This window comes from Condylura cristata, unplaced genomic scaffold (assembly GCF_000260355.1).
Source record: "Condylura cristata isolate star-nosed mole 26May11 unplaced genomic scaffold, ConCri1.0 scaffold00011, whole genome shotgun sequence".
NCBI classification, from domain to species: domain Eukaryota; kingdom Metazoa; phylum Chordata; class Mammalia; order Eulipotyphla; family Talpidae; genus Condylura; species Condylura cristata.
This window is the reverse complement of record NW_004567112.1, coordinates 45,035,197-45,048,548: the sequence shown is the minus strand read 5'-3', so window position 1 is coordinate 45,048,548 and position 13,352 is coordinate 45,035,197. Positions and strand designations below refer to the sequence as shown.

The window sequence follows — 13,352 nt, the reverse complement described above, 5'->3', positions numbered from 1 at the left end:
AGTTTATACTATAGAGGAAATTTCTTCAAGTGTATATTCTATGTGATGTTTGTTTATAACAATTTTGACTGATTTCAGATGCTTCTATAGGTTTTTTGTGTTTTCTTAGATATTCAAGACTCAGTCTTCCACAAATAAATGATAGTTTTGTATCTCCCTTTCTCATTTCTATGACTTTCTCTCCTCTTGTCTGAGTGTATTCACATCTTTTTCCAGAAAAGAAAATAATTGTCATGTATTCATGATATCTTGTTCCATGCAGATATTGTAAATCCTTACATAGAAAAGTTTATCATTTCTTTCTTTGGGAGGTACTTCCTTGTACCAATTGCTAAAGACATGATTTCTCTAGATATCATTCCATGCTTTCTTCTAATATTTTATATTTTTCACTTTTCCATTTAGATCTTTAATCCATCTGGAATTTATTTCTATATATTGCATGAGATAAAAATGTATCTTTATTTTTTCCAGATGGTCTGCAAAATTTTTCAACCATTTATAAAATTGGTCAATCTTTCCTCACTGTTTTGAAATGCCACTTTAGTCATATTTTAAATAGATCAAGTTTTTTTTTTAAAGAAAAGCTTAAAAATCGATGACATGAATTATAGTTAAGACCAAAAATGCAAGCAAACAAATAGACATTAAGATAAAGTTGTATACAAACTATTTAATGTACTTAGTAAAATACAAAGGTCATTCATAGCAAAATAGTATAAATATAAATAGTTCTGAGAAAATATTTTTATAAAATCTTCTAATTAGAAAGAGGATGAACACCATAAAATATAAGATTACAACAGTTGATTATTCAAACACTGTTTAGAGTTACTCCCATCACATGGAAAGTTATTTGAAGCGTCCAAGCTATAAACATCCCCCAGCTGCCTAGTTTAACCCATCAGATGTTTTGGAGAGTAGATCAGAATGTCCAGTAGGTAGAAAGCAAAGTTTGAAATTAGAACAAAAATAACAGTCTCTTCTGATAATTCAAGACTTTGATTATTTTTTTTTACTGATGTCTCTGAGCTTCTGCAATGTTTCAACATCTCACTGGAGCAAAGTGTATATAGAGAAAGGTTAGATTTTTGCCATTTTTTTTCTGTCTTTTAACAGGAGCATTGATGAAGTCATTGAGATTAAAGGCTAAAGATAATAAGAGTCATGCTGAACTCTGTAACCCAGGTAGAAGCCCTAAGCATGTGCACTACCATGCATGCCTTCCCAGGGCTTTGAAAATTTTCTATAAATAACGATTCAACAATTCATATTACAGTAGTGCAATAGTGAATCTGATATCTTTGGCCATACCCTTCTGGTCTTACAAAGCTCGAAGGGCTGCTATACACTAATGACGCCACAACAGAGCTTACCATAAACTTGTGTAAGAAACTTCACTATGGAAGACTGAGAAAGTAAGTTACGGGCCCGTACAAATTTTGATTCACTATGTTTTCAGTTCCATTTTAAATAAATATTAACACAATCATCTTGCACTGTTCAATCATGTCCTCCGAAACTCATTCAGTAAGAGTAAAGAAAACCCTTAAGATAGTTATGAGGTGTGTTTCTACACAGCATCCGCACAGTCTACAGTACTTTCTTACCAGTGGAATGAAATATTTTTAGGACGGACATTTGACTGAGTTTTAAGCAAACAGTTCAATAACAACAGTCACAGGAAGAACAACAGCAATCACAACAGCAACAGCCAGTCACTATCTTCCTGGCTGGGGGCTGGAGCCTTCAGTCTGTGGAGGATGGTAGAGAGGTGTGGCCTGCAATGCATTATGCAAATGAGCTGAGTCAGTTATTACAACTCAGATGGAAGCAAGTCCCAGGATGTTAACATACGGGTGGTAACTGCTGTTCTAGCCACTTTGTGACAAACACTTGGATGTTTTCAAACATTGCAATGCTTAGCAATCTACATAAGAACAAAAAATTAAATATATTTTAAACTTTTCATCAAGGATCCTAAGGATAAAACCCAGACTTAGGTTTAGTTTTAAATAAACTAAATGAATACAGGCCCCCCCCCCCCCCCGCCATGAAAACAGTCAGTGAGACTGAAAGTACTGGCAGTTAGGGTAACAAATGCTGCCCTTAGCAGACTTTCCTGGAAAATCTTGCAGAGCCAGTGTCTATTTTTGCCACCATTAATAGCTGACTTGGTCCTCATGCTTTTTTGCCTTCCTGGCACATGCAGTAAAGCTAGACTCTGGACGAGCTTTCCACTTCCCAGGCTTTTGGAGGAGTGCTAATTACAAAATTCTTTACTCAAATGCTAGAAACTCATTCATGAAGCCAAGCCAAGTCTCAGATTTGAAAGTATTTAAAAATATCCTTGCTACAGCCGTACTACTTTATACTTTATCTATTTTTAGAGGCCCAATGTTTGTTTTGCTGCAAGAAAAAAGTTGAAATATGAAAAGTATGCCATGAGCAAATCTGCAATAATAAGCAGCACATACATGTTGTGGAGGAAAACACTCAACATAAAACAGTCAACATAAAAACAGATTCTGCTGAGACATTTTTATAAATAGCAGTTATTATTTTGCTTTCAATTGCTAAGCATTTTAAATAACATGCCCTTAAAAGTTGTCAAGTTCTTTATATAAATATAATTTCCTGATTTAAACTTTCAAAAATGATTGTGGGAAATTGGAAACTTATTCCATTAGCTTCATGAATAATTTTGCAATCATCATATTGTTAAAACACAGGGAAGAAAACAAAGAAACATGAGAATGGCACCAAAGACGTCATTTGTTTGTATAAAAACAGAATGTTTCTATCAAATGTTTAAGCAAATATCATGTGGCACAGAGATTTATAGAAAAATGAGGTTGTCCCAACTGGTTGTCATAAGTCACATGGGAGTTAAAGTCATACCCTTTGTCTTTAATTTTCCTGTGAATTCCTAAGCATAACAACAGGAAGGAATGCCTTGAACCTTAAAATAAGATTTTTAAACTGTTTGTTTCATCATTACTGCTACATAGTCAGGTGATTTTCATACAACCTGTTAAAAAGCAAAAATCATTTTTAAAGGTTCTGAAACACCTCCATCTAGAAAATACAAAGGTTTATAAAGGGGCAGAATGGTTATTTTAATACTGGGAAAATGAAGTTTGACTTTATAGTAGTAAAAGGGATCCTCTTGTTCATAAATCTACGGCCTCTTCTGACTCTATCAACTAATCAAGGACAATGAGTGCATGTAAGGCCGATGTGAATCTCTATAACCAACATCTTCCCAGGAGCAAAGACCATCTTCAGTAGTGGCAGTTCATGGAGACTACAGCTACTCCTGGCAGAAAGGCATCAGAAACTATGGTAACTGAAATACCTTTATTCACGATTTCAGTGCTCCCTGGACTCAGTCCACGTAATTCGACTTGGTAATATAGAAAACGGTAAAACAGAGTTAAGAAAAATACTGACAAGTCCCACAAACCATGTTCAGCGTGGAAATTGTGACTTTGCTAGCATTTTACCAGTATTTCCTGCCACGCAACCAGTAGATATGTAATCGAAGTGGCTTGCTGTGAATTCTGCAGCGTCCGAGCCAAAAGCAATAAAATTTCTGTAAAAGTGGGCCATGACAGAATACTACATCAGCCCAGAAAAATGATGTTCCTGGGAAGTCTGTGCTGCAGTGAAGAGGGCTGTCAATGCTATGGAAGCTAGGCTGAGATTTTCACTGCTTCCAGCCCACAGTGAGGTAATTTTAAAGGCATTTTTCTCTTCATTTGTTCTGCATTCACTGAATGTACAATTTATTTATTTATTTTTTTAATGTCAAAGGGACATTGCAGAAAAGATCAGAAGAGATATTCTGACAATGGAGTCGAAGTTCAAAGCTTCTCTATTTTCAGGTAACAGCCGCGACAGTTTGTCTGCACTAAATCTTTTGAGGGCATGTCACCGTAACCCTGTCCATAGCTTTTTAAACAGTTCAAGAAAAACAAATCACTTCATCGTTGAACAACTATAGCATCTGATACCATCACACAGAAGTTCTAGCTACAGTCACTAAGCAAAGTTCCTTCCATTCACCTGAAGAAAAAAAAAAAAAAAAGGTTTTCCTTGGCTTTGGTTTAAGATCAATTTTTATGTTGGTCCTTTGAAAATTATTATATAAAACAGGCTAAAAAGAGAGAGGAAGATTCTGTCTTTAAGGAGAACAGAAAATGAAATGCTCCAGTTGCATCACATGTTGTTGTCTATAAATAACTGAGGTGTGGAGTGAGAGTCCTCAGAGGTCTCTGGTGAGACCTGCAAAGGAATGTCCAAGCCTTCCTTAGAACCACCCTCCCAGGCCTCAGAAGGGACCCTGCTCTCAGCTAGTTGATCTGGACCGTTGCCCCCTTTCATGCCTTCCGGTTGACTTTGCAAGGAAGCACGGACATTCAGCGCCAGCACTATTAAGCGGTAGAGCTGTAACACCACCACAAGGAAATTCTTTGCAGCAAAGAACACCAGCATCTGGTTTATAACTTTGAAATAAGTCATCAATATCAGACGCACGACAAGGAAAGGGCCGTCTTGTATGAAGACGCTGATTCCGATGTTCCATAGATCGGCACCGTATTGGCAAAAGAACAGACTGGGGAAGCTCCTTGATGTCACTGATGAGGGGCACACGACATGCTGTACTGAAAACACGAGACAGATCAGTTAATGTACCTCTGAAGTGTAGAAACATAAGAGGGAATGAAATGGGGACAAGTCAGCCAGAACGGGTGTTATAGTTAATGACTTAATTTAATATGTAATTTGATTTTGGGTAGAACAGGGGAAACCTGCTGCCATTGAACAGCTTTGATCATTTGCCATTTAAAATCGATCATCTGTTATAATTCCAGTAAAAGGGAAGAAAGCCTACTCTCTTCTTCATGGCATGTAAAAACAATTCAGCTTACCTTATAGTTCCCACACTTGGGAAAAGGAAAATTAACCAGGCTACAGAGAATAAAGGAAATCATGCCTGTCTTTAGGATGCACAGTCTAGAGAGAATGCATAGCTGGTTGTTCCAGGCTTCTAGTCAGGAAGCCAGACTACCTCTTCTGGCTCAGTAATGTCCTGGCAGGGAGATGGTAGCCAAATTACTTAACCTGGCTGGATCTTAGTTTTCTACTTTAGAAAGTGGTAGCAAGTGATATATATGAGGATAGGGGTCCCCCCTCACTGACTCTTTTTCCACTACAATAACATCAGTGGGTTCTTTTTCTTTCGTACACTATTTCACTTGCAGTATGAGGTCTACCTGTCTGCTAAGCATTTGGCCCAGATCTTTCTCTTTCTACTCAGGGGCCTACCTATTTACTGGTGGATTGACATAGCCACAGGTGTAAACTGTGTTGTAAAAATGCAAGTATTTGTATTCAAATTCAAGCATAATTCTGTTAAACACATTTTTTTTTCTAATGGTAGGAGAAAAAAGCCCAAATAAATGCCATTGATAATTTTATTTTGTCTAATTCCTTATGGTTTCATCTCACAGTTTACAAAAAGGACTGAGTATAATTACTGATTTTCCAGTTGAACAAAGGCAGTCCAATCAACAGATGAACCTTTTTGTTTTAATTTCTAAAATGTAAATTTAATTCAAGGTCAAGGGCAAAAAAAATAATCCTTTTAGAATAATGAAGTCTTCCATTTGGAGTTTTCAAACAAAGAATGCCTTCATCTACTGGAGCCTGCAAATATTATGAAGCTGCTTTGATACAGTGAACACAGTGCTCTGTTTGTTGGAAAATACAATAGTGATTTAGTCAGAAGTAACATTTGGTCTTTGTTTTGCAAACAGCTGTATAACATTATCACCCCTAAAAGTTTACAAAACTTCTTTCTTAAATAAAATTTTTCTTAGCAAGCCTATAAACCACAGGGTATGATACAGGAGGGTAAGGATCAACAGTATAAATGGCAATAAATAAATAAATAAATAATCTAGTACAGAATCAATAATAACATTTTCTAAGAATTTAGGGTCAGGAATGATTCCCAGAAGAACTCCTTTGACTTACTCAACATCTAAAATATGGTACCTAGAATTCTATCACAGGACATTAATTGAGCACTTTGTATAAAGGACCTACTATGCCAAATTATGAGGGGTATGGGTGTGTGTGTATTTCATAAGCACACATTATTAGCTAGTAATTAGGTTTTGGTATTTCCAAAAAGTTAGAGTCTCTCCATTTATTCTGATGACACTTTTGTTTCAGAAAGTAGTTGCTAAAGTGACAAATAGCTTTGAATCTCTGAGCCTCTTAAAATAAGTGAAAAAAGACTCAATATCTGTCCAATGATTAATTCTAATCTTGAGGCCAATAGATATAGTATCACAGACCAAAGTCGGATTTAAGGAAATGAAAACTATTAAGTCTTAGAACTTCTTTACAGTGGCATTCAGGAGAATGTTCAAATCAAGAATACAGTGTTTCTTGAAATTATGAGATGGCAAAACATTCTGTATCTATGCTATATAATCCAGCAGCCACATGTGGCAATTGAACATTTAAAATGTGGATAGTGTGACTGAGGAACTGAATTTTTTTAAATTTAATTTAACGTTATATAGCCACATGTGGTTAGTACGAAAGGCCTGGAAACAATTTGCTCTGTGCAACCTGTTAAAGTTTATGTCTTTTTAAAAGAAAGACCAAGAGGATGCCAATGACCACTTCTAAGGAAAATTTCAGTTTTCCATGTAGCCTGAAGCTATTCTTACTCTCTCCGATATTTTTAATTCATAAGTCTGACAAAGGACTGAAAATGACCTCTTCAAAAATATGAAAAGATAACATTTACATGCCTGGAAACAATATGTTAAGCCCTTCACAAACAATATCTTATCTAATCACAAGAATTCTCCCCTTCTAGTAACTATGATTATTGATCCCATTTCATGAATGAAAAACTGAGGTACAGAATGTAGTAAATAATCTGCAGAAGATTTTACACATCATTAAGTGATAGACCACTATCTGAAGTGAATGCAAAACTGTAAAATCTTATTCACCCACTAATCTCAGGCCCACTGTGGTCCACACTAGACCTACTTGTAGCTTTCCACAGTTTCAGTTCACTTATCATCTAAGCTGAATTGGAGCTCATAGATCTCAAAACCTTAAAAAATAATAAACTGCTCGGCCGTCCCTGGTGGTGCAGCGGGTTAGGACACAGCACTGCAAGCTAGCCACTGCCACTTCAGTGCAAGTTTGATCCCTGGCCCCAGAGGTGACCCACATGGCACGGCAGACCTCTTCTGACTTACCAGCTACTCCCCTCAGCAATGTACTTGTCAATCTGCCTATTCTGCTCCTCACTCTGTCTCTAGTGAGGCCTCTCACCACCCCTTCGTGTCTGACATGTACCCCAGTTCTGTATGTATAAATAAAATAAACCTTTAAAAATAATAATAAACTTCTCAAAGACCTCCTTAGGTTTACTACAGTCTACAGTCGCAAGTTAAGACAGCTTCTATTTCTTTAAGCAAATCTCAGCATGCCCACCTGCCAGGTCCAGTGGGAACTGCAGCATACTCCAGGTCCATATGACAAGGATGGCGTAGACTAAGACAGAACTATTCCTAGAACGCAGATTAAGCTTTAAATTAGTAATAAATATTGTATTACATTCAGAAAAGAAAATTCTTTAACTCTTTCCCTTATACTTGATTATAATCTAAAAACCACTAAGAATTGCTAATGTATCTTTGTGATCTAAGAAATCAATAAATAATGTATGCATGATTAAAATGGAATAATGGAAAACAATTAAAAAACACAACATCCAAGGCTTCAAAGCCAACTTTAAAGTGTATCATCATATGTGTGATTCATGGCAAAGCCTGTGAATTCCATAGTGTCTTCTTTATTTTTCAAAATTAAAGAAGCATTATGGAAGAGAAAAATTAGACATGACCCAGAAACTCAGGACTGATTTCAAGAAGAAAATGTGAAATTATTCTAAGATTGTAAAACTAATTTTAAAATTAGATGTAAGGCAAAGAATATGTATTTTATTTAGCACTATATTGCTAGTGACTAGAAGAATAACTGGTAAATACTGAACACTCAACATATATTGCGGAAAACATGTTGATGTACAAAAGAATATTTGACAAATCTATAGACATCATATTCTAAGAGAATGGTCTTAAAAGACTAAAATCAAAAAGAGATGAGGTCACAAAAATGCAAGTACATTAAAGGAATATTAGAATCACTTTTATAGCAAAAATGCAAAGGAAGTTATTAATTTGAAGTTAGCAGTATAATAAAAGATTTTGTTGCCAACTTCACTCTAAAGAAGTATTTACAGATTGGAGATGGAGAGAAAAGCATCAGGGAAGAGTAATTGAAACCAAGTCAAATGAGGTGATTGTAAGGGATGTTTTTAAATGTTGAGTGTTGAAAATTAGATTTAAGACTCTGAAAGAATTTGTAAATGAGATTTCTAGGCCATCATTACCTGTCTTGGCAGTTAATGGAAATAAAGCTAGCAGTGAAAAAATGAAGTATTCACATTTAAAATAAAAGAGAAATGCATCATAAACTACAAAGGCACATTTACTAATAATCCCTAGTGAGATCACTTAAGTAATTATTTTTAAAGATTTCTGAGATTCCTTATTGAAGGCAGTATTGACTAAACTCAGCTAAGTTTCCCAAAAACAATTACACTAAACTTTTGTTTAAGATGAAGTCAGGATTTCCATGCAGGTAATGATTTACAAATTAATGAATATTTGAATGTATTAAGCCTGACATAGTGCTCTTACTAAAAAAATCAAGATATGTTCTGGGTTTGAGTACTGCTGAATGGATTCCTACCTATGCAAATGACTCCTCAAAGGGTTCTCTAGGGGCTTGCTGCAGGCTTCGCTTTGATCCTGCCCTACTCTGTATTTCATCAGTGACTTAACTGCCAACATTGATGGAAGCCATATATGACATGGAGCTTGGATGGAAAACCAGAACCCTGGAAGAAACCATCAGGATCCCAAAAGATCTTGACAGGATATAACTAAATGACCTAGAATAGGACAAAATAAGTAACATTTCCCAGCAGCAGCCATAAAAATAAGCTCAAGGATTTTTCCTTACTATTATCAAATTATGAGTCTACAGTGTGACATGATTTATGATTTTCCAAAATCGAATACAATCACAGACTGCTTCATAAGAAGTATAAAGTATAGAAGAATCTTAAATGGAAATGCCTCAGAAATGCAGTCTGTAATGTTCCCTTCTTTGTAATGCCGATGTCTATATATAGTATACTTTCAATAAGGGCCAGAATTTAAATATTTTACCCATAGTTTCTCAGTTCTTCTATGTGCCTGTCAGATTCCTGTTTAACATTTAATATCTACTGAACATAATAGGTGTATTTTTATCTCTGTTTGCTCAGTGAGGAAACTAAGGTCAATACTTTAAAAAGAAATTTGACCACAAGAATGCAATTTTATGTGTTTGGGATAGAAAGCATTATACTATATTATTTCTGTGAATTAAATGGAAAGTTTTGGCACTATTCTATAATGTTGGAAATATATTTGAGATATTATGTGTTGTGCTTCATGTTTTAGGAAGAAAAGTTATAAAGATTTTTGGTCCAAAAACTTTTTATCACTTGGGTGATAAAAACTCAGTCATGTTATATAGAGGATAGTCCAAGAAAAAGAAAACCAGAAAAGAGTGCTTTTAAAGTTTATTTCATATACTTACAGAGTTTTCATAAGAAAAAGAAAAGGGTTTCTTGTGATGTTACAGGTTCAATTCAAGTTCAAAGGGTTTTAGTGGCATCTTAAAAACCCAAATTTCATCAAAATTTAGTACCTTCTAATAATGAGTCAAAATTATTATTTTGGATAATACTGTCTAGTAGTAGAAGGTATTATTAAGTAACTTCTAATAATAGTACCTTCTAATAATAAGTCAAAATTAAATGAATGCCTCTAGAGTTAGTATGTTCTCTAATAATGAAAATTTTCAAAGTCCAAACAAAAACTGTTGAGAAAATTTAGTATTTTGCAACAGATGTGAACTAGATTTTTCAATAAATGGTCACTATTAATAATGCCGAACTACTGAAATAATTCTACCAAATACCTATTTGCAATTTATCTTCAAGGCAGCAGCAGAAAGCAGTGGTAAAGCTTGAGCTCTTACACTAGGTTGCCAGAGTTCAACTAATAGCTTCCACCCTTGGAGAGACCTGGACATCCCTGTAGGAAAGGTTGCAACTGAAAGTCAAACTGAGACATCTGAAGAAATACCTGCCACTGCAGGAGGCTGAGATATCCCAAATACCTAACAGTTGTCACAAAGGACACTTGAACAAACTTCAGTATCTACCAACAGTGGGAGTAATACCCTAGGATAAGACTGCAGTGGACAGGAAAAGAGAACAACTCTCAGCCTGTGACCCTATATATCAGCTGCAATTCATGCCCACTGCTGCATCTCGTACTTAGAAGTAGCCTACCATGGATGTGGACACAAGACCATAAGAGACACCGAGGCTGAGAAGCTGACCTGGAGGGAGCATCACTGGATCCCTAACACATAAGTCTGGAACCCACAGCATAGCAGGAAATTCAAATTCTTGAGCCTAATGAAGATGATCCTTTGGCATTCACTGCCCCAGTCCTTTTTCATACTACTGCCCCTTACTCACACCAGTCCCCTGACAGCTCCAACCAGGTTTGCACACTGTAATTGAAAACCCATCCTTATCAGAACACATTATAAATGCCAGAGGAAAAAAACAAACAAACAAAACCCCCAGAAGGAGCTCTGACTCAGCAGAGTTGCGGAGCATTTCAGAAGGGAAATTCAGGGCAACAGTTTTGACAACACTGATAGAACAAAAAAAGAAAGAAAAAATGATATAAAACAATGGAATGAGAGTAAGAAAAATATGAGGCAGTGACAATTAGAAACAACAGACTAAAAAATACAGTAGCTGATTTTAAAAAGGTATGTATAAGTACCTCAATAACATAAACAGAAACAATTGTGCAAATTAATGAACTTGAAAACATAACATTTGTGGGCACCAAGACGCACATAATAATAACCTGTTGAGAATCAGTAGCAGGACAAAATATTTTAAATATCAAGAAAATAAAGAATAATTTATGAGGACATCAAAGTTCGGCAGACCTTTCAGCATAAGCAAGACAGCACAAAGGGATTTGAAAGAGATATTTAACATACTTAAAGAAAAAGACCTCCAGTGCAGAATCCTCTACCCAGCAAGATCAGCAGTTAAGACAGAAATAAGAGGTAACTCAGTGTAAAACAAAAACTAAACAAATGCATTAACACCATACTGCACATGGCAAACAAATGTTAAAAGGTTTGTTAGAAAGCAACAGAACAATGAATATTTAGACAACACACTAAACTCAATATGGAGCAGGGAGAGAAGGAGAGCATCAACATAAGCCATCAGCACCAGATTACTCGATTACTCGAGGGTCACACAAAGAGCCTATACAACTGTCACACAAAGATCTCACCCTCCCTCAGACAAAAAATAATAAAAGTAGCACATATGATAATGGAAATGTAATTTAAAACATAACAGGAAGGCCTCAAAAAAATGAAAAGACAAGATAAACCAAAACAAAAATAATAGGTTATGCACAGTAGGTTTTCATGTATTAACCCTCTTTCTTACTACTCATTAACATCCTTTAAGTGTATATTATATTTATTTTGATGATTATCTTTTGAAGCCAGTGGGGAAGACTACACCCTCGTGGGAGAAGTTTTAATGCCTGGTTTGAAGAGACAGACAATTGCAGTGACAAAGCTTAAAAGTATGAATGGATCCTGAGGCCAGATATTAGACATTGGGAGACAGATTTTCAAGAAAGAACATTTCTAAGGTCTTTCTGTCAATATTGATTTTGGAGTATTTGAGTAGTGAAATAGAAATGTGGGAGCAGAGTTGAGAGCATAGGTCACTGAGACAATTAAGTTAATCAAAAACAAAAGTGTTTCAATTTGAGACCAAAGCCTGAAAAGAAATTTGAAAACAAAAACCATGACACCATGACACAGTTCATTCAGCAACATTATGGAGACATGAATCAAATTCAAAATGAGAGTTAAAAAAAAAAGAGATTTATAAAGGGTTAAGATTAATTTGTAGGTAGCAGAAGAAAATGATGAATGGAAATTGCCTGGGTTAGGGCAGAACTGTGTGTTTTTTCCCTCATCACTAGCTCACCATTTGATCCCCCATCTTTCCCCACATGCTTCCTAGCACATACCAGTTAATGTGCCATTACTTAGTGAATGAATAAATATCTCATGATTTTTCAATTTTTTTCTGAGAAATTTTTATCTTATTTATTAACATTTCATATGCAAACATTGATCTATTATTAAGTACACCTTGGTGTCACTTGTGGTTGGGTCTACTCAACTGACGATTAAGATAGCCAGGTTTGGTAGGTCTTGCAATTTTATTACCATTCCTACAAAACATTCGCCTCCTGAATATCCATTTCTTACCCTGTGTCTCTGTCATCTCCCCCAATATTTAGTAGGTATGTGCTGCTTTCTATCTAGATGTAGTTAATGGTATTTAAATTATCATGTTCCTACCACTGTGCCTTTGTTAATATTATGTGCTGTCATGAATTCTTTTTCTTGTAACACAGTATGTTGTGTCCTAATGTATCTGAAAGTCTGTAAGGGATCAATCACATGCAGCATATTAATACTACAAAACTAAAACAAATATTTTGAGAACAATAGATCAAGTTGAAAGGGATTCTCTTTAAAATTCTATGTCTGCTTAATAAGGTATAAAAAATTAGTATAAATGAAACAACATGATCATATAAAGGTAACCTATTGTTACAGAAATTCTTTGTGCCTTAATTTGACTATTAAGTTTATTCACTAAGCTAGTTTATTTTGCTCAGCTTTATGTTTCATTGTTCAAGGAACACAGCATAAAGTAAACTGTAGCATTAAAAGCCAGCCTCATTCCAATTTATTTTTATAGCTTAGTGCAAAACAACCCAAGCTGAAAGTACATTCAGGCACTGAGACTTAAATCCCTAATGGTAAGAAAGTAGTTCCATAAACAGATGTGATCATGGATTCTGAGTTTATTTGCTTGTGGCAAAAATAAAAGAACCAACTCAATAAGTTTTAATTTATAGGCATCTACACCAGAAAGCTTTGGGCACTTAACTTGGACAACAAAACTGACTGAAAATAAAATTTAGTAAAATAAAACTTAATCTGTCTCACTTGCCATTCACACCCAACTAGAGAGTGGAGTGATTTCTCCATGTTTC

At 35.3% G+C, this 13,352-nt stretch overlaps 1 protein-coding gene across 1 annotated transcript in view; it reads right to left on the bottom strand.

Annotated features, from left to right (window-relative positions):
• Positions 1 to 2,044: 2,044 nt before the first annotated feature.
• The window catches only part of TMEM26 (transmembrane protein 26), a 35,318-nt gene continuing 24,010 nt past the window's right edge, over positions 2,045 to 13,352 (bottom strand). Inside the window, exons 5-6 of the mRNA XM_004681077.2 lie at positions 7,534 to 7,610; positions 2,045 to 4,667 (exon numbers count right to left, since the gene is read on the bottom strand). Of these exons, the coding sequence (XP_004681134.1) occupies positions 4,222 to 4,667; positions 7,534 to 7,610 (523 nt within the window). The 3' untranslated portion in view covers positions 2,045 to 4,221. The remainder of the gene's footprint in view (positions 4,668 to 7,533; positions 7,611 to 13,352) is intronic.